This window comes from Kogia breviceps, chromosome 2, assembly GCF_026419965.1.
Source record: "Kogia breviceps isolate mKogBre1 chromosome 2, mKogBre1 haplotype 1, whole genome shotgun sequence".
Lineage (NCBI taxonomy): Eukaryota > Metazoa > Chordata > Mammalia > Artiodactyla > Physeteridae > Kogia > Kogia breviceps.
Window position 1 is genome coordinate 113030149 of NC_081311.1, and position 23237 is coordinate 113053385.

General features: G+C 33.9%; 1 protein-coding gene across 7 annotated transcripts in view; it reads right to left on the reverse strand.

Annotated features, from left to right (window-relative positions):
* Positions 1-23237, reverse strand: part of LRP1B (LDL receptor related protein 1B) — a 1895525-nt gene that overhangs the window by 1026527 nt on the left and 845761 nt on the right. For all 7 annotated transcript variants that reach the window (XM_067025946.1, XM_067025948.1, XM_067025945.1 and 4 more), the window contains one exon: positions 3596-3715. In XM_067025946.1, the coding sequence (XP_066882047.1) occupies positions 3596-3715 (120 nt within the window). The remainder of the gene's footprint in view (positions 1-3595; positions 3716-23237) is intronic.

A 23237-nucleotide genomic window follows, 5' to 3' on the forward strand; every position in this document is an offset into this window, starting at 1 on the left:
AAAGCCATTGGGATGACACAGTAAAGATTTCAAAGAAGTACAAGGAGTCAGGTGGAGTAAGTGTGTATAAGAGGAAATGGTAAGAGATGATATTGGGAAAATCGTTTTGGGATGGGATAATGAAGTTATTTGTATGCTAAACTAAAGTGCTGTACATTATACATAGGCACTGGGAAAGCACTAATTAGATGAGCTTTATGATCAACTTTGTATTTTAAAACTAAACAAAGTCATGAAAAACGGATTGGTGAATATAGAGAAGAGAACATGGAATATTAGCTATGTGCTAATTTCTCACAAGAAATTGTATTTTGAAGTCATAATATTTTGAACAATGACAGTAGCAGTGGGAATGGAGAAGAGGGAATGGACTCAAATGTTTAAGAAATAGAATAGATAACATGAAGTTTGACTGGATATGATAGAAGTGAATGGTGGTCTAATTTTATAAGAAGTGTAGATTACAGTGGAGGTATCATGGGAGGAAAAAATGAGTTTGATTTGGATGTGTTAAATTTGAGGTATCTGTAGAGCATCCTTGAGTAAACATTAAATAAGTAGTTGGAAATATGGAACCAATAATATAAGGTGAGATCAGTCTTGGAGTATTTGAGAGTCAATAGCATATGGATAATAGATTAAAAAAATCGGAGAGGGTTAGATCCCACAGAGAGAAAGGGAAAGTCGGGAAAGCTTAGCTATAGAAAAATATTTTAGGATACCAATATGAAAAAGGCAGGCAACAAAGAGGAGTCCATGAGCCTCCTTTGAAGGATGTTAAGCGGATTAAACTGCTTGGGTAAAATAAGAATATATATTTGGTCTTTACCCTCTGTTTCTGACACAGAGTTCAGTTACCTTGTAATTTTCTGAGCTATAGGAGTATCTTTTGTTATTTCTAACGAGCCCTGTGAAATACACTAGAGTCTATGCTAATGAGGTGACTCAGGGTGGGGCTACTAGTATTCTCAGAATGGGACTGGTCTCCAAAAAGATCAAACAGGTGACTTAGACGGTGGGGACTCTCAATCCCATCCTCTGACGCCCCAAGCTAAGAAAGGAGTTGACTAAGGAAAAGCAAAAGATGGCTGAGTAGCCAAGGAACCATTTAAACTGGGAAACTATGCATTTGTATGACATTTATTTGCATTTCTCTCAGATTTTTTTTTAGCTTCATGTAATAGCCTGCATTTATAGACAGTTTGCTTGAAGTAAGTAGCTTTGGGGATAGGAAGAATAGTATTTGGAGTGAAGTCCACAGTGATAATGTGAAATTAAATCTTGAATTTGATAAAGTCCAGCCCCTAGTGGCAGAAATGATAATTCTTATCTATAATATTTTCACCGATTTTTTCAACTTTACTATTATTGGTTCCTATTTTAGTTTTTCTGATATGTGATTATGCTATACAGGAAAGCAATATGAATAATGATTTCTTTTGTTCTTTCTCCTCAGTCAGAATGCACTGTTCCGACATTGATGTAACTCCACAAAATTGGCTGCAAAGAAACAGGCATGTCATCACTTGTAGCACTATCTTCTTTCTTCCTTTAAGGGCAGAGAATATCCTGGATATTCCTTCAGGAAAGCATAAGTGATGCTCAGACCTGGCCATCCAGGAGTGCAGAGAAAGTAAAAAAATCTCCTCTTCTATTGGTGAACTTCCATAAAAATTGCTGTGTATTTCCTTACTAGTGTTCAACAGAAGAAAGTGACTATGATGATTTTTATGGATTTAAAAGAGAGATTCAGGAGAAAGAGATTCATGTAAAAGGGGCTGAAAATCCTGACACCTATAGGAGTGAGGTATAGCAAAGGAGTGAGAAGGATACAGGTAAGTATATTGGCCTACCTTGTGTGAACGGCAGGTGTTGTTTGGAACTTGAAATTGCGTGCATGTCCAGAGGTACTACTTACATCTGGCAGACTTTGTGATTATAAGGGGTCTAGTGTTGACAAATCTGAGATTTTTCATAAAGTCTGAACTTCTGCGTGCAACCTTCTGATTTTCAAATGTTGGCTTAAGAATAATGTTAGTCAAATAAAATATACCAGTTTGGTCCCCCTATAGACAGATTATGCAGCCTTTGGTTCTGATAAACATTTAATAATACATGTTTTTATAATATTTGTATTATGCAGAAAATGAAAAAAAACACAAACTGAAAATTTAAGCCCGATGTACATTATAAACCAATGAGCCTCTCTAGGATAAGAATAAGTGGGCTCTGGAGATCTGTGTTTTAGTCCCAAGTCTTTTACTAAAAAGATGTGCAGACTTAACAAAGTCACTTAATTTTTCAGGGTCTCACTTTTCTCACTTTTGTCATGAGGATTTAAAAAAATATTCTCTGAGGATTTTTTTTCAACTTTAAGATTCTATTTTTAAGGTAAAAGTTATAATATTAAAGCAAAGGGTTAAAGTAATCAGCAAAGTACCAATTTCTTTGGAAAATACTCTGTTTATTAGTGGTGCTGGTAACACAGATATTCCTCAATTTTATACACAGATTCTGTAGTCAATATTTTCTATATATAAATTCTAAATACCATATAAAATAATGTATTGTTTATATTGTGGATATATCATATATATATACATATACACAAACATATAATATTATGTACATGTATATATGTTTGGATTCAACATAATGGAGAAGTAACCTAAAATAGTTCAGTATGGCAGAGTAGAGTCATTTTGGAAAGTAAACATTTGGTGTAGAACATTCACAAAAACAAAAATTAAGACATTAAAAAATAAATATTTTATATTTATCATTATTGCATTGGTCAAATGTCAATCACCAGAATTACTGATGCAAAAGTCATAAAGAACATTACATGACTACTATTAACTTAACTTAGTAGATAACAAGTGTCTACTACACTGCAGTTATATAACAGACATAAAATATTTAGGAGGTTAAAATAATTAAATACAAAGTTTTAGTGACTGACCAAAACACATCCCATTGTTGACATGTCCCATGTCTGTCATTACTGCAATATGAACTGAAAATTGATTTGTAACCATATGATATCACTTATATGTAGAATCTAAAATATGGCACAAATGAACCTATCTATAAAGCAGAAACAGACTCATAGACACAGAAAACAGACTTGTGGTTGCCAAGGGGGAGGAAGGGAGGGAGAGGGATGGACCGGGAGTTTGCGGTTAGTAGATGCAAACTATTACATTTAGAACGGATAAACAACAAGGTCCTACTGTACAGCACAGGGAACTATATCCAATCTCCTGGGATAAACCATCATGGAAAAGAATACATAAATCAATGTCTGTATGTGTATAAGTGAGTCACTTTGCTGTACAGCAGAGATTGGCACAGCATTATTAACCAACTACACTTCAATCAAAAAAGGAAAGAAAATTCATTTGTATAAATGCTTATCTAATGTTTATATATATAGTTTTTGGGGGAGAGCCATCTTTTAACTCTCAAGAGACAAAAAATAAAGTGAACATAAACACTGTGTGGAACACATAGTAGGTGCTTGAAGATATTTTATTAAATTGTTAATTAAGTCTCTGTTAAAATAAAATTGAGTAGAATTACATGTCATAATTACCTTTACAGCTTCTTCCATCTTCTTTTATTTCAAATCCATCCTCACAGTAACACATTGTACTATTTCTGACCATGGCACATTTATACTGACAATTCAACTGCTGGCAATTGGGCAACAGTTCTGTAGAGGAAAAGCAAAGATATTATGTCTATATAACTGTGCACACACATATACTATTTAAACGTTAATATTTACTCAGTGCATAACCATAATAATACAGCTTTGGTTGGTTTCCTAGAAAGTTTCTATGATTGGTTAACAGAACAAAACAATATCTATTCCCTCTAAAATATGTTGGCTTGCATTTGTTTGAAGTATTGTTAATAAAAATTTCAGATCAATCTGTTCAGTCTTTCCCTTTTTCCCTTATTATGTACATTCAAAGGCACAAATCCTTTCAAATTCTGGTAAATTATTTTAAGAGGAAAAATGTCAACTCAGTGATTGATTTCACCATTTATGCTTTTCTTATCTGACACATCCATTGATATTCTATCTTTTGAGGGCTTGTTTTGATTTACTAATCCATGTATAACCTTTGAAGCAGGTGGCAAAATATTAGACAACTACTGGACATAATATATTTCATAATAACTAAACCCTTTCAGAACAAATACATCAGTGAAGCCAAAGTAAGCAAAACCTGAGAGCAAATTAGGATTCAGTATGATAAATTCATGAAACACAGATGAAGTGACAGAGGCATATTCATTTCACAAATAATTTCTAACAGGAATAAGATTTGCTAAACAAGAAAAAATACAGATAGAATGTATGACCGATTATGGTGTCTGAAAATAGAGATATTAATGGGTTGTGACAATTTCTTTTTTTCCCCTGGGGAGAAAAATAAGGGTTTTAAAGATCAAGCTTAAATGATTCAAAATAAATTGATATTTGCCACAAGTTTAGCTGGTGCTTCAGAAATATTTTAAATTTTAATAAAAATATATGAAAGTCCAGTGTGGAAAAGGACAGCTAGAATACTCCAAACTGAAAATTCGGTATTTTACTAAAAAATTAGTTATCTCTAGTATTTTCTCTAGTATTTTCTTAGCCCAATTGCTTTTCAACTCTTTCATGAAACTATCAATATTTTATGTATCTTCTCTTCTTAAAACTTTAAATCTCCTTCATAATGGTCATCCACATATGATGTGGATGCTTCCTACTTCCCTGAGAAAATTGAAGCTATTGAAAGACATTTTCCACAGATTTATGCTTCACATTTTACCCACCTCTGCCTATTCTTGTTTTTCTTGCTTTTCAAACTTGGTTTAACTCATAATTAAAGCTCCAACCCCAACTCCTGTGCACAAATCCCATCCCCTTTCACCTACTCAAGGATATCACTTCAGTTTTTCTCTACTTCCTCTCATAATCATCTTTAAAATTTTATATTAGATCAAACTAAAGCCTTCATCCCTTTTTGTCAATTAAGTTTCACGGGAACACAGTCAACGGCCATTTGTTTACATATTGCCTATGGCTGTTTTTACACTACAAACAAAACCCAACTCGTTGCCTTAGTTGACTAGTTGGCCCCCCCAAACCTAAAATATCTACTATAGCCCTTTACTGAATGTTTTCTGACCCTTGTACTACTTTTCCCCACATTAAAAACAAAAAACCCTGATCTCACGTCCTGTATGAGTCACCGTTGCCCAGTATCTTTGTTCCTCTTTATAACAAAATTTACAAAATAATCCATACTCACTGTCTCTTTCTTCCTCTCTGTTTCTATCTTAAGCCCACTCCATCAAGCTTTTATCTCCATTGCTCCAGAAACTGCTCGGATACAGGTTTCCAATGACCTTGATGTTGATAAGTGCAATGGCCTTTTCTCAGTCCTCATCTTACTTGACCTATCAGCAGCACTTGACACTGTTAACTAGTTTTCCCTAATGTACATTCATCACTTTGCTTCCAGGGCTCAGGACTTCTGGTTTTCCTATTTCACAGCCTCCTTTGTACAGGTCCACATTTTCTTGTCAACCTCTTAAGGCTGAAGTGCCCCAGGATAAAAATCTGGTCTTTTTCTCTTGCCTATCAATATGCTACTAGTAAACTCATCAGTTATCATAGCTTCCCCTCTAACTGGACCATAACTGCAGTTCCATAAACTGAAAGCTAGGTGTGCCCTCTTTGACTTCTAATTTCTACTGTTCTATTACAAATGACACTTTATATTAAATTTATTTCTCTTTGAGATACCTGGAACAATTTCTGCTCCCTTGATATAAATTAAGCCAATATACAAATCGACACATCTGATTTGCAGGTTTGGAATTGGGGTCAATGCAATTATATGCTGATATAAATATTAACATTTATATAATGTGCAAAGACCAGTCATTTGGTCTGTAAAAAATACATTATTAATAAAAATATAGAATAAATGGATCTTTAGAAATTACAACATTTTTGTTTCATACGGTAGTTATTTACATTTTGGTTTCCCCCACCAGTACCTACAGCTATAAATTATAAACCTAAAAAATATATACATATATAAATATATATGTATATATATGCATATATATCAAGTTTTTAAAATGTGCAATTTCTTTGAAACCCCATACCAGTCAAAAATGTAGATATTATTGTAATTTATAGTTTTCAGATGAGGAAACTTATGGCTGATAACTAATTTAAGATTATATGGTAAATATACGATGGAGATGGTATTCAAAACTTCAAATCAAGGTCAGGCTGACTACAAACAAAGCCTATGTTTTCAAAAATACCTCTAATTCCCACTGTACAATCTGGTGATGGTTGAAACCATGGTGTATTTTTTTTAATTTGCTTTGTCATTCTAAGCTTAGTAGTGTGCTGTAGATACAAGAAGTGTTTTTTATAATTTTTATAGGATGAATGAACTAATAAATCAGTAAAATAGCTTAATTCTAGGATGACGATGAACACTCTCAAGTGTCATTTCTAGTCCATTAAATTAAACTAGGTCCTAAAGATAGTTCACGTACATCTTTAAGTTAGGTAATTGAGTTGTCAAATCTTGTTTAATTATGGTGGAATCAGTCCAAAATTGCCTTTACTCTATATGCTTCTTTTAGTTCAACACTGATTGAGCACCTAGTCAATGTTAAGGACTCTGCTGGGCTTCCACAGATGCAAAATTGCTTTAGACAAATTAATGAATTACAACATGAGTGTGGAAGCAAGTGGGGTTAGATGAGAAGTGCAACAATGTAAACAACAGCTATAATTCACAGCAGAACAACACATATACTAAATAAAAATACATGTGACATTAGCTGGAAAGAGAAGAATTCATCCAGAGACTGAAAAAAAAAAAGAAAAAAGGTTGTTAAAGAAGTTAAATTTAAACTAAAATTTAAAAGATGAGCTCAGCAGACAAAATTTATGAGGATGCATTCCAGATAAAGTAGACAATATGAGAAAATAAATGTTTAAAAAATGACAGCATGTAAGAGATAAAGACAATGGTAAATAACCCTGTGTGCCTAAAACACAGTGTTTGATGTGGTAGGAAATGGGACTGGAATTATTATTTGGGGCCAGACAGAAGTAGATTAATTCTTAGATTAAGTAGAATTTTCTGTTTCAATAATGGGAATCATTGCTAGTTAAGGAGGACAGAAGTGATATACTCTGACTTGTATTGTTTGAAAGTGCCTAATAACAAGGAGAAAGATGAGTAAAAGACAGTAAAGAAAGAAAAGCTATCTAAAAGGCTAGAAATTAGCACTATGAATATTTAGATGAGTGGGTGGCCAAAAACTTGGTGAAAGCATGGTAACATTGAGTTAATAGTACCAATAAAATGAATTAAGAATAACAGAAGGACTGGAGGTTTAGAGGAAAATACTAAGTTTGCTTTTGACGGTTTAGTTTAAATTGTTGACAAGAAAATGGCTAGGAGGGAGTTGAGAATTTGAGTCTATCTAAGAAGAAAAGTCTGGACTACAGGTGAAGATTTGGAAGTCAAAAACACATAATTAGGGCTTCCCTGGTGGCTCAGTGGTTGAGAATCCTCCTGTCGATGCAGAGGACACGGGTTCGTGCTCCGGTCCGGGAAGATCCCACATGCCGCGCGGAACGGCTGGGCCCGTGAGCCATGGCCGCTGAGCCTACGCGTCCGGAGCCTGTGCTCCGCAACGGGAGAGGCCACAACAGTGAGAGGCCCACGTACCGCAAGAAAAAAAAAAACAAAAAAACCCCACATAATTGGTAATTGAAATCCAAAGAGAAAATAATCATCCCTTAAAAAAGAATATTTATGATATAAATCAAACCTAGATAACTTTTACATGTGAAAGGCAAGCAGAAGAAAAGGTGTTAATAAAGAAAACGGACAAAAAGAGTCATGTACCACAATGTTCATCGCAGCTCTATTTACAATAGCAAGGACATGGAAGCAACCTAAGTGTCCATCAACAGATGAATGGATAAAGAAGATGTGGCACATATATACAATGCAATATTACTCAGCCATTAAAAGAAAAGAAATTGAGTTATTTGTAGTGAGGTGGGTGGACCTACAGTCTGTCATACAGAGTGAAGTTAAGTCAGAAAGAGAAAAACAAATGCTGTATGCTAACACGTATATATGGAATCTAAAAAAAAAGGTTCTGAAGAACCTAGGGGCAGGACAGGAATAAAGACACAGATGTAGAGAATGGACCTGAGGACATGGGGAAGGGGAAGGGGAAGCTGGGACGAAGTGAGAGAGTGGCATGGACATATATACACTACCAAATGTAAAATCGATAGCTAGTGGGAAGCAGCCGCGTAGCACAGGGAGATCAGCTCACAGCTTTGTGACCACCTAGAGGGGTGGGAGGGAGACGCAGGAGGGAGGAGATATGGGGATATACCTATATGTATGGCTGATTCACTTTGTTATAAAGCAGAAACTAACACACCATTTCAGAGCAATTATACTCCAATAAAGATGTTAAAAAAAAAGAAAACTGAGAAATAACTAAATATATAGATGAGGAACATAGAAAGCTTCACAAAACCTAAGGAAGAATAACAGTCCATGGAAGTAAGCAGGGCAATAAATATTAAAAACTGAGAAATATACTTGGATGAAGCCTAAAGACGGCACTGGGTTTCCTAATAGGATCAATTAAGACCTTTAAAAATGGTTTCAGTGGTGCAGAGGGAACAGAGATAAATGTAGTAAGGGGTTCGGACAGAAAGAGGAACAGTTTCTCATAGAAAAGACCAATATCTTACAGGATACAGAGCATGAAGGTAGGGGTATTACCTAATTTATTTAGTCTGTACCTTAGGACAGGAATATTAATTCACTGCTTTAAATGCATTGTTTTCCACATAATCCCTATAGCCCAACTCTTTCTTTGCCCTGTCTCAGTCCGAAGTAGAAAATCCATAGACTACTGGTTCCATCTTTCTGCTCTCTCCAGTCTTGAAACTCCTGGAGTATGAAGAGTACAATGCATACTAAAAGGTTACCAACATCATGGTAGTGACAGCGAGAAAAGAGGAGAAATAAGAGAAAATGGGTAAAAATGGTTATGAAAGATCAGACCTTACACATGATTTTGCATATTAGGTGGGAGTCTGGTGGTTGGAAATAGCAAAAGAGACAAGGGCATCTTAGCTTTTGGCTTACTGAATTTATCCTGCAGGAGAATTTGTGTATGTATAGAGAGGTGATATGGAGACAATTAAACAGTATATGATATCAGATGAAGCTGTAAATATGTATTCTTCTAACAGATCATAAAGAACTATGAAGAGCTAACAACATGAAAAGGTAAAATTTAAAATTTGGCTTGGCTCTGTGAAAGCAATACTAATTATTGTAATGTTATCGATTTGAACTGCTTACCATTTATGCTTAATTACATGCAACACTATAATGATTATGTACATAATTAAAAGTGCATCAGATTAATTTTGTCAGAAAGATTGAGTAGAACAGAAATTTTGTGCTTGACTCATCAATCTTCATAAACTGCTTTAAATGAAGCATAGTCATTGGCTCATGCAACATTATCAATGGTTTGAATCTTACACTAAAGTAGGAAGATCACTAATATCTAAGGGGATGAAATATGCAAATCAGAATGCAAATATGGAAACATGGTATCTTATCAGTATTCTTCAGCATTATCATAAAAGTATCTTTTTAATGAAAGAAGAGGAGCTACTATTTCAGAAATTAAATCTAATGCAATTGATGAAGACTCCCCAACACAGATCCACTATATTCTGTGATTTTAAGAAATATTTTTGTGTTCTTTTCAAAGTTGTATAGGAGAATATTCTCAAAGTTTGAGTATATTTCTGTATAAAACACAAGTTAGCAGTTTACAAGTAGTAGGCAGCTTTGAGGTATCTAAGCTTCTAAGTCATTCTTTAACTTAGAAATAGATTCAAGAACTAGATTTCTAAATTTTTATTACTAACAAATAGTAAGAGGAATTCTAAAAGAGTAGAAAATTAATTCATACTAAATCTCATATCTTTTTTACCACTCTTTTTCTTTTTTTGAGTGTGGTGCCGTATACACAGCTTTGGACTCTGGAGCCAGAGTACCTAAGCTCCAACCTTGGTTTAGCTAATTTCAGGCTAAGTGAATGTGGCTTCTAGATGATGAAATATATGCAAAATTAGTTTGTGCCACTTCCTAACCTGGCCCCTAAAGGATTCTGACAATCCTCTATTGTCTCTTGACTTGCCCACCCTTCAGATGCAGGGAATCCAGCAGACAACTGGTAGAACCCTGGGATGGTGGAGACCCAAAACGGAGGGAGCCTAAAACAGCACATACAGGAAGCATCTACTGATGACCCAACTGGATTGTGATGTGAGTGAAAATTTGGATTTTTGTTTCATTAAACCCCCGAGGTACCAGGGTTGTTACATAATACCATGGTAATGGGCAAATGACAAGAATAAACAAGTATAGAGAGTTTATCTCTAAAATGGGAAAAATAATAAAAACTACCTCATAGGGTACTGTGAGGCTTAAATGAGGTAAGTCATGCAAAGTTCTTAAAATACTGCCTGCCTCATAGTAACTCTTTTAATTATCATTATCTTTATTATCATTTTACCATTTAAGCATAATCATCCATTCAGTCCGACAGAATACCTGTCATCAAGAATTCTTGTCATAATTTCCATATTCTTCAAGTAATTTGGAACTATGTTTCATTTTACAATAGAAAGATTTTTCTTTTTCTCTTTTATTTTTGGATGTTACATAACATAGTTCTACATTTGCACCTAAATCACTTCTGTATTTTTGACACCTTCTGGAGAAGATACTTTTTTTTGGTAAATTCTCCTGAAATCGTTACCTGAATGAAAAGTGTCCAAAAAACAGAGAAACACTAACCATAGGAAACAAAGATTTTTCTATACTGGCTAATTGCGTTTCTATAAAATATGAATAGTACTCACTGAAACAATGTATATCCACATCTAATTTGCTACATAAGCATAGACCAATCAACAATCCAGGCATGTAATTTTCACCAAATACTTATGCTAGTCTGCATAGTCTTTACAGATTATTCTGCTTTTTAACACATTTCCACAAATGTATGCAGGTTAATGGTTTTGGAAACAAATACAAATAAATTTTGCTAACCTGCCTCAGAGTAAAAGCAGATCAATAAAAAATAGTTAGAAGCTGGTAACCAGATTCCAGCAATTGCAAGTTATTACTTTTAGGAGGTTTCTTCCCTCATTAGTTTTGTTTACATAAATATCTCTAAGCCAGAGAACCACTGTTTCTCCAATACTGTATGTGTAGCCATCATATCATCAATAACATTATGCTGGCTGCCTTCATGACCTAAAATCGAACAATTCACATTGATCATGTATTGGACCTGGTGGGATAGTAGGAACACAGCTGTGCCATATTCATGTGCTTCTAGGTTATATGTTCCCCCCTGAGAGAATATTAGAACTTTTATAAACTCTTTGGAGATACAAAAAGTATAGGCACTTTTCCAGATATAAGTTATGTGAGACATTATTTTACAAAATAGGATCAAATTTCATTCTCAATTTTAGTAATCAAGTTTCTTCTTGAATTTAGCTTAGACAAAAATGCCTTTTAACCAACAATGTTAATCACGGTAATAAGACAAAAATCTTTCTCCATGTAGTACATTTATAAAAATAACATATTTCACTCACTCTTTGAATTTGGAAATTGACAAGCTGATGCAGCTACTTATCATACCAGACAGTCCCTCTTGTCAGCAGGACGTCTGCCTGACAGATTTAGAATGGTGATAATTTGTGTCATATCATTCATTCTCTCACCCCGGTCTCCTTACCCTAGTAAAATACAGTGTGAGCTGGCTTAACAGAGATTAGGCTGCTGCTTATGACTGCTAAGGTGGATTTCTTCAGAATTCTTTGCTTAGTGTAAAACCACAGTCCTACCCTCAAATTTTCAGTGTGTTCCCATATAGAAAGATATAACAACAAGGTAATTATTTTTTCTTAATTTTTGTTCCATTTTTGTTATGGTATAATTTACACACAGTAAAACTCATTCTTTTCAGTGTACAGATCTGTAAGTTTTGACAAATGCATATAGTTTTGTAACCAATACCATTATTAAAATATAGAACTGGACCATCATCCTAAAATATTTTTCTATGTCCTTCTGCGATCAGCTCATTTCCCCACTGCCAGATTTTGGCCATCACTAATCTGTTTTCTGTCTCAATAGTTTTGCCTTTTCCAGCATGTCATACAAATGGAATCATCCAGTCTGTAGCATCTTTACTGAGCATAACATATTTGAGATTCATCCATGTTATATTATCAGTAGTTCTTCTCTCTTCTGTATTGCTGAATAGTATTCCATTGTATGAATGTACCTTAGTTTGTTTATCCATTTCACACGTGATGGACATTTGAGTTGTTTCTAGTTTTGGTTCATTAAGAATAAAGTTGCTATAACATTCACATACAATTTTTGTGTAAATATAGGTTATCACTTCATGTGGTAAATTTGGGATTGCTGGCTTATATAGTAAAAAGATGTTTCACTTTATAAGAAACTATCAAAATACTTTTCAAAGTGGCTGTACTGCTTTTCATTCCCACCATAAATATATGATTCTTCCAGCTACTTGGCCTTCTGCTCAGAACTTATTATCAGGTTTTTATTTTATTTTAATTTATTTAACCACTCTTAACAGGTATGTAATGGTTCCTAATTGTGGTTTTAATTTGCATTTCCTAATGACTAATGATATTAAATGTCTTTTCATGTTCTTATTTGCCATTCATATATCTTTGGTAAAGTGTTTGTTCAATCTTTTGCCCATTTTTTATTTATATGTGTGTGTGTGTGTGTGTGTGTGTGTGTGTGTGTGTGTGTGTGTGTATACATATATTAGATACAAGATTATGAGATATTTGACTTATAAGTATATCCTCCTGATCTGTAGCTTCTTTTTTCATGTTATTAGTGTTTTTCAAATAATAAATTTGCAAAGAAAAAATTCCTTAATTTTGATAAGTCCAATCTCAATATTTTCTTTTTGAATCACGCTTTTAGTGTCAAATCTTTACCTAAGTCAATCCCTCTTTTGTTTCCTTCTAGAAATTTTATAGTTTTAGATTTTTGGTCCATTTTGAGTTAGTTTTTATATATAGTATAATATATGAATCAAGGTTTTTATGGAGGGGTTTTGCATTAAATGTTGAACTGTTCCTGCACCATTTGTTGAGAAGACTAACTTTTCTTCATTAAATTATCTTTGCACTTAAAAAAATACATATTTGACTATTTATTTGTGGATGTATTTCTGTACTCCTATGTTTCATTAATTTACATGTTTACCTTTCTGCAATATCACTCTGTTTTGACATAGTAAACTTGAAATCTGGTAGCATGAATCCTCATACTTTATTTTTGTTTTTCAGTACTGCTTTAGATATTCCAGGTCCTTTACATTTTCATATAAATTTTAGAATCAGTTGTCAGTTTTTATGAAATTATGCTAGGATTTCATTTGGAACTATATTGAATTTATAGATTGGGGAAGATTGACATCTTAATACTACTGGGTCTCCCGATCCACAAATACAATGTAATATATGTATATTTACTTGGGGCTTTAGGAGGCTTATTTTTCCCCATGAGTTTCCAGCATATAGATATTGCAATTATATATATTATTCAATTAATACCTAAGTGTTTCATAGTTTTGGTTTATTATAAGTGGTATTATTTACATTTCCAATTGTACATCTTTAGCATTTAGAAATACAATTGATTTTTTATATATTGATCTTATATCCTAGGACCTTCTTAGAGTCACAAAAAGACACAAATTACAAGTATCAGCAAGGAAAGAGAGTATATCACTAGTATAGATCTCACAGTTTTAAAAAGATAGAGAAGATTTCAACAAATCTATGCCTTTAAATTTGACAACATAGGGACTTTCTTGGTGGTGCAGTGGTTAAGAATCCGCCTGCCAATGCAGGGGACACGAGTTTGAGCCCTGGTCTGGGAAGATCCCACATGTCATAGAGCAGCTAAGCCAGTGTGCCACAACTACTGAAGCTGTGCTCTAGAGTCCATGAGCCACAACTACTGAGCCCTCACGCTGCAACTACTGCAGCCCACACACCTAGAGCCCATGCTCCACAACAAGAGAAGTCACTGCAACGAGAAGTCCATGCACCACAACGAAGAGTAGCACCCACTCCCCGCAACTGGAGAAAACCCATGCAGCAATGAAGACCCAACACAGCCAAATAAATAAATAAATAAATAAATCTTTAAAAAATAAATTTGACAACATAGATGAAATAGACAAGTTCCTTGAAAAACACAAACTGCCAAAGCTCACTCAAGAAGAAATGGATAATTCCTATATCTATTAAAGAAATTGAATTTAAAACTAAAAACCTTCCCACAAATAGAACACTAGACCCAGATGGCTTCACTGGATATGCTACGAAACATTTAGAGAAGAAATAGCATCAATCCTATACAAATATGTCTAGAAAAGAAAAAGGAAGAAAATATTTTCTAACTAATTTTATGAAGCCAGAATTACCCTAATTCCAAAATCATACAAACACATTCAAGAAAAGAAAACTACAGAACAATATTCCTCATAAACATTGATGAAAAGTTCCTAACAATCCAAATGTAGGAATATATGAAAGGATAATATATCATAACTAAGTGAGGTTTATCATGGCAGGTTTAGCATTTGAAAATCAATTAATGCAGGTCACCATATCAGTAGACTAAGAGAGAAAAAACATATGATCATTTCAACAGATTCCTAAAGCATTTAACAAAAAATAATACCTATTAATGATTTAAAAAGAAAACCCACAAATACTCTTAGCAGTATACTAACAGAGGGGAATTTCTTTAACCTGATGGTATTACTTTGCCCCAATATCAGGAACAAGTCATAAAAGGAAGAGGATAACTGCTCTTACCACTCATATTCAATAATGTACTGGAGGTCCTAGCCTAGGCACTAAGGTGATCAAAAAAAACCGCCCCCCAAAAAACCAAAACAAAAAGAAAAAAGTTTAAGGCATACAAATGAGAAAGAATGAAATAAATAAAACTGTTTCTATTTTTAAAGAAAAACAATTTTTATGTAAAAAATTTAAGAAAAAAACATCTAACCCAAATCCAACAGAATCAATTCTTTAAGTTTTTTTAAAATAGGACAAACATGTCACGTCATATCTTTCAATTTGCATAATAATGTCTCGTAAGGATTTACTAGTCTTTCCGAAAGAAAAATAAAAATTCTCTATAATTTAGATGTGCTATTACAAGGTGGAGACTGTAGGCCAATTAGGTGGTTTGAGAAAATATTCTGTGGGCTGAGCTTAGTGTTTAAAACAGATTGCATACTTTAAAAAATAATACACATGTGTGGGGGGAGGCACATGCACACTCAACACATGGATATCCCCAACCTTTTTGATAGGTGTACATTATTCCATTTTATGGATATGGATAGTTAGTAATTTAACGAACCAATTACATGCTGAAACACATTTAGTTTGTATGATAAATACCGCTATCTGTTTAAAAACATTTTTACTCTTCCTTCTACAATGCAGAGTTGTTTCTAGGAAGTAGCTACCCAGTCAGAGACTCTAGGTCCTGACCTGAGAGTGTACTACACCAGTGTTAAGAGATTTTTCCCATTTTAGGCTATAGATATAGCAAGTTGCACATTTACTCAGAGAAAGAATTCTGATAATACCAACTCGTTCGCTAAAACTGGATGGAAAACTGCTTATTTTGGGTCCCCAAGTAAAATCATTTCTAGCAATTTAGCCACTTTAGGCTCTGATTTCTTAAGAAACTTTATTGTAATGTCATTCAGAGTTCTAAAATTCAAATATGTAAAACTTTGAAACAGCTTTCATTACTTGGAAAATTAAAATCTAGTTATCAAGGCACAATCAAATAAGAAATTAATTTATTTTATGTTATGAAAAGAAAGACTTGGATTCAATATCCATTGACAAAATTTGCTAAATAATAAACCTATCATCTTCAGGTATTAGTGGGAATATTGTTTAAGAAAAATGTTTACCTCAGTTTTATATATAAGAGGATATGAGAAGGTAGAACAAAGTAACACATGCTCCTGTGGGGTTCTCTTCTCAGCTCATATTAGAGGATAATGACATTACTGACTTCATAGGGATGGTGTGAGGTTTAAACATGGTAATTCAATAGAAGCACTTAGCTTAATGTCTGACACATTGTAAATGCCCACTATAGTTGGCAGTTATGTTATTCTCATTATAATCTTCAACACATCTCTACCAAAGGAATCTCGTAATTTTCACTTCCATCTTTTATTTATATAGAAGGATAGACCAGGCACGTATGGTATCTTGAAATGTGCTCTAGTCTTTAAGGTAGAAGACAGATCTACCTGTATTATTTCTTACCAGACATTTAACTGTGGACTAGTTTCTTAACCTTTCTGAGCCTTAGCCTCCAACCTAGCATATGTCTTAATAAGTTTTTACGAATATTAAAAGACATAATGAATGCAAACATGCTCTATAACTTGTAGAGTATTATTATCAATTCTGAGATATTGACTGGTATACAGAGAGATAAAGGAGAGAGTGCTAGGTGTATTGGAGAGGTAAAGCCAAGGTATGCTGTGGTAGTATACATCTTGTTTCAGTGTCTTGTATTTGATTTTTCAGTAAGAATGATATGCTAGATTTATTAATAAGATAACCAAAATCAGGTCTTTGCCTTGTTCAATTCATGTAGTCACAACCACAGAGAAATGATGTTTGAGGAAAAAAAAAAATTAACCAAATTTACCACAAGGTCTTGAGAAAAACATAATTACCAAGTAGAAATTGCATACATCTAGTTAGGGAGTTTTTCATGCCTAGAGGTAGATGGGTAAGAAAATCAATGTAGAGTTAAAAAAGGATTATACATATATAAATTATATAAGTATATTGCATAGCTTATATAAGATAAACGTAACAGGATGGAGGTGGTAGTAGCAATTGGGTTAGAGGAGGTGATGCACTGTGAATAAAGACACCTCTTTTGTAGAGGGAGCTCATAACTTCCAGCAGTCTCCGCATATTTAGTAGGCAACAGGTACTTGTGACTAAATTTACTGGAAAGTAAAGATAAAAGTAATTTTTTCCCTTCAAAGGACAAATATCATTCTCTTAAATCTGCATATTAGTCCCAGACCATAGGAGGCAACAATAAGCTTGGGAAGGTGTCTATACATTCAATGAAATGAGAATGAACAAAGACAAATGCAACATAGTGCCTGACACACATTAGGTCAAAAGGTGCCCACTAGCTATGTTAAGCATGGCGATTAAACACACCAATTCACCTCTCCATTTTGCCAAACCCTTAAAAAAAAATTGATAAGAAAGGCTCAAACACACAAGAATAAAGAGAATAGGAGAGGAGACTAGAAAAGACAAAGGTAATCAACAAAAATTTAAAAGCAAAGAAGCAATAAGTGCATGCTGACTGATTTGGCCAAGGGTTGAAGGAGATGAGACAAATCATGATCAGGGATGCTGCATTCCAAACACATAGATTGTTCACTGCACCACTCCAGTGGTCATTATTAAAGCAAACTTTGATATGAGTGGAACTCAAGTTGTACAACAAGGAAGCCCTTGGAGGAGGGCTGATAAAGACCATTTTTGAAAAACCACAGCTATCAGCATATAAGGACAAAAGACAGAACGTTTTGCTACTATTAGGAAAATTTAAAGGATGCTTATTATTGTCACTTCTGTTCAGTGTTTCACTGACCAGGGCAACTAGCAAGAAAAAGAAATAAAAGTTATCCAGATTGGAAAGAAAGAAATAAAACTATGTCTATTTACAGATGATATGGTCTTGTATATGGCAAATCCTAAGAAATAAACATTTAAAATACCTATTAGATCTAATAAATGAGTTCAGCAAGTTTGCAGGATAAAAGAAAAAATATATACATATCAATTGTATTTCTATACACTAGCAATGAAAGTGTATTTCACTACCTGAAAGTGTAACTAAGAACAATTCCACCTAAAAACTGCACAATGAAAAATAAAATATTTAGGAACAAATTAAACAAAAGAAGTACAAGACCTATACACAGAAAAATACAAAGTATCACTGAAATAAATTAAAGAAGATCTAACTAAATGAAAAGGAATCACATATTCACAGATTAGAAGACTTAATGTTGTTAGGATGTTAATACTTTCCAAATTGATCTGCAGATTCAATGAGATCCCTAGAAAAATCTAAGCTGTCTTCTGCATATTGACAAGATGATCTAAAATTCATACGGAAATGCAAGGGACCCAGAATAGCCAGAAAAAAAAATCTTAAAACGAACATTTTGGAGAACTCACATTTTCCCATTTCAAAACTTACTACAAAGCTACAATAATCAAGACAGGTGGTACTACCATAGGATAGAGACATATGTCAGTGGAATACAACTGAAAGTACAGAAATAAACTCTTACATCTACATTCAATTAATTTTAGATTAAAAAATTCAATGGGGAAGAATTTTTTTTCAACAAATGACTCTAGTCCAACTGGAAATTCACATGCAAAGAAACGAAGTTGGATCCCTGCCTTATGCCACATGCAAAATTTAGCTGAAAATGGATTTTATATCTAAGAATAGGAGCTAAAATAATAAAACACTTAGAAGAAAATGTAGAAGTAAATATTTGAGTCTCTGAGTTAAGCAAAGCCTTGCTAGATAGAGCATCAAAAGCCCAAGTGAAAAAGGAAAAAAAAAAAAAAAAGATAAATTCTACTTAAGAAAACTAAAAATGTTTATTCTGCAAAGAATACCATGAAGAAAATGAAGAGATGACCATAGAATGGCATAAAATATTTTCAAATAAAATCTGGTAAGACATTTGTATTCAGATAAATATCTAATAATTCTTACATTATGATTTTTATAATTCTTATGAATAACTCTTACAATTATATAATAAATACACAAATAACCCAATATAAAGACAGGAAAAGAATGTGAATCCACATTTCTCCAAGGAAACCACACAAACGTCCATTAAACACATGAATGAATATTCAACATCTGTATTCATGAGACCAATGCAAATCAAAAACACAATGAAAATACTACTTCATACTTATCAGGATGGTTATAATCACAATGACAGACAATACTAAGTACTGGTGAGGATGTAGATAAATGGGAACCCTCATTACACTCTTGCTGGAAATGTAAAGATCCAGCCATTCTGGAAAACATTTTGGCAGTTCCTCAAAATGTAAAATAAAACGTTACCACATGGTCCAGCAATTCTACTGTTATTTACCAAAAAGAAATTTGAACACACAAAAACTTGTACATTGGTGTCCATAGCAACATTATTCATAATAGCCAAAAACTTGGAAACAACTTAAATATCCTTAAGGGAATGAACAGGTATGCAAAATGAGGTATAGCCACACAATGGAATATTATTTGACAACAAAAAGGAATGAAGTACTGATATAAACTACAACATCAGTGAACATTGAAACCATTAAGCTAGTAAAAGAAACTAGGCATAGAAGACCACATATTGTATGATTCCTTTTATATGAATTGTCTCAAATAGGCACATCAATAAAATGATGGTTACTTAGTGCTGTGGAGACTGGGAAAAAACGGGGAGTGATTGCTAATGGGTTCAGGGTTATTTTTTGTCATAATGAAAATATCCTAAAATTGACTGTGGTGCCGGTTGCATAGCTCTGTGAAGATACTAAAAAAAAAAAAAAAACCTGGATTTTATAATTTAATTGGGTGAAATATAAGGCATATGGATTATTTTTCAATAAAACTGTTATTTTAAAAATTCCACACAGGGCTTCCCTGGTGGCGCAGTGGTTGAGAGTCCGCCTGCCGATGCAGGGCACGCGGGTTCGTGTCCCGGTGCGGGAAGATCCCAGATGCCGCGGAGCGGCTAGGCCCGTGAGCCATGGCCGCTGAGCCTGCGCATCTGGAGCCTGTGCTCCGCAACGGGAGAGGCCACAACAGTGAGAGGCCCGTGTACCACAAAAAAAAAAAAAAAAAATCACACACAAAGGATTAGGAATCACAATGGCATTAAAACCTTCAGTGGTAACAATGGAATTTAGAAAGCAGTGAAGAAATGCCTAAATTCTAATAGATAATGATTTTCAGTCTCTAGTATGCACAGATAAATTAGCAATTAAGAGAATAGAATAAAGATATTTTCAGACATACCAAAAATACCAAAAATGATACCAAAATTGTATCATCCAAGCATCTTTTATCGGGAGGCTTATACAAAAGCATCAATCCAGGAGGATTTTTGTCCTTCACCAAAGAGAAAGTAACTTATAAAATAAACTTTGCCTAAACTTTGGCAAAGAGATTGTCTAACAAGCTAGTGAAAGGAAGTCCCAGGATAACATTTATGCAATCAGTTTAAGTTGAAGAAAGTATACAGAGGGCTTTAGAAAGTATGTCAACAAGAAATTAAAAGTTTAAAAATTATATAAAGGCAATATGTTTATAGTATACTACATGGTTCAGCTCTGAAGAATGTGTACAAGATAATAATGATGAACATAGTGAATATTTATTTAAACAATAATAATATAATTATATAGAAAGAATGTGTGTAGTAGGTGGGGTAAGAAGGGGATTTCTACTTAAGCAAAATAGTCATCTTCCAGTAGAAAGCTAGTCAATAATACCTTAATCTGAAAAAACTCAAGAAATATCCATTTAAGCATGTTATGTTATAAATATTCAGATTTTTTTTTTTTTAAAGAAGGGTTAAAAGTGTTGTATCCTTGGTGAACAGAGATCAGGGATGAGTAGAATGTATGAGGTAACTACTCTTTTTTCATTTTGAGCTTTATAGAACTATTTGACTTTTATGCACATGTATCTCTGATTTCAAAAATTATTAATTAAAAAACAGGAACCAGATGACATCTTTATTGGGTCTTCATTTATAATCAATACAAGCATTTTTACATTTCAGGGTGCTTTCTGAGGGAATTCATAAAACAAGTGTTTTTTCAATAGATCTTATATTTTTCTGATAAAGATTATTTTAGTCACTTAGTACTCAATGTTTTTCACGAGTATTTTAATCCCTTTATCTTTTTCTCGCCTTCAGTATAATTGTGAATATAGTTGACACAACACTTTACAATACAGTTCCAAGATGTGGTTAATTGGACAGCAAAGCTACAATTAAAACTTTAACATTGGGGATTGAAAGATATTACAATATACAATCAGAAAATATATTAAGAGGGATATTTTTATGTGTTTTCCTTTCTTTCTTTCTTTCTTAAAACTAGTTGGTACGTGTAGGTGTGATTGGGAAAAACAGATGTGACAATCAGAGAAGGAAATGAGGTAAATTTTTCCCACTCAAAGAGAAAATCACACAATCTATTATTTTGAGATAGTACAGAAAGACAATTATGGAAAAGATTAGTATATTAACCACAAGTGATATCCATAGGAGCAGATTGTATATATTCTTACATTGGAAAACCGACTAAATAAAACTCCAGAACAAAACACAGTTGACCCTTGAACAACGTGGGAGTTAGGGGTGCCGACCCTCTGTGCAGGAAAATCTGGCTATTTGGTCCTCTGTATCTATAAGTTTGAATCCATGAATTCAACCATGGATCATTAAGTACTATAGTTTTACTATTGAAAACAATCTACTATAAGTGGACCCACACAGTTCAAACCTGTGTTGTTCAAGATTAAATTGTATTATAACTCTGTGACATTTTGATGATACATAAAAATAATAAAATCCATATTTCATGATAATTAGAAACCATAATTTTAAATAAATAGAAGAGCTCAAGCTTATCTTTCCAATGAAAGTACTCTAGCAAAAAGAGTATGAGTCAAACTTCATAACATAAAAATACAAATTGTGCCCAATTTCCATTTCTTAGGTTCATTAAATGTGTTCTTCAAAGGTAGAGGTACAAATGTAATATAATTATAATGAAGTCTTCTGAAGGAAAGGTATTAAATCTTTTTAGAAAATTGGGACTTACAGCTCTGTCTGCGAAGAGGCAAGAGGAACCTCTAGTGATGAAAGGTAGAGGCCTGCTGAGGCCCAAGAAGAGCCAGCTTGATGTAGAGAATGGACTTGAGGACAAGGGGAGGGGGAAGGGTAAGCTGGGACAAAGTGAGAGAGCAGCATGGACATATATACATTACCAAATGTAAAATAGATAGCTAGTGGGAGGCAGCCACATAGCACAGGGAGATCAGCTTGGTGCTTTGTGACCACCTAGAGGGGTGGGATAGGGAGGGTGGGAGGGAGACACAAGAGGGAGGGGAGATGGGGATATATGTATACATATAGCTGATTCACTTTGTTATACAGCAGAAACTAACACAACATTGTAAAACAATTATACTCCAATAAAGATGTTTTTTTAAAAAAAAAAGAAGAGTCAGCTTGAAATATCGCAAGGCTGCTGTTAACATTCTAGGTAAAGTCCCATGCTACTCAGGCTTCCTTGCCTCAGGCCTTCCAAAGATAGGCAGCTTGGAATAAATAGGTCAGCTGCAGAAGAAGGCTTTAGATCTCATTTGGATTGCATTATTTCAGAGGTCTGATCACTTTGGCTTGTTTTTTAAATTAATTAATCAATTAATTAACTATATCTATTCTGCTAAGTTGCTGAATCAGTAAAACCGTATTTGAAACACCTAAGGCTACAATCCTATCCACAAGAAGGAAGATTAACACTATGCCTAAAATGGTGAGAGAAATTTCCTCCCTGAGTTTATTTTTTCCTTACCTAGGGAATAATCTGTATAGGAAGGGCAAATGAACCCATGAGACCTACTTTTCCAGACAGGAGTTTGATAATATCTGAAGCTTAGGAAAAAGTAGGCTTCATAGCTACACATACAAGTCTAGGAGAGTGAGGCTGGAGAAAAAGACATCTGGTTCTGTTTTCTTGGAGGAGAGGGGCAGATCTATCTGGCTGTGCAAGAATTCTTCAAATTAGTTCACAGATGAGTAATTCAAGGGTCCTGTTTAACTTATGTCAGGAATAATTCTTTTATCATATTTCATAA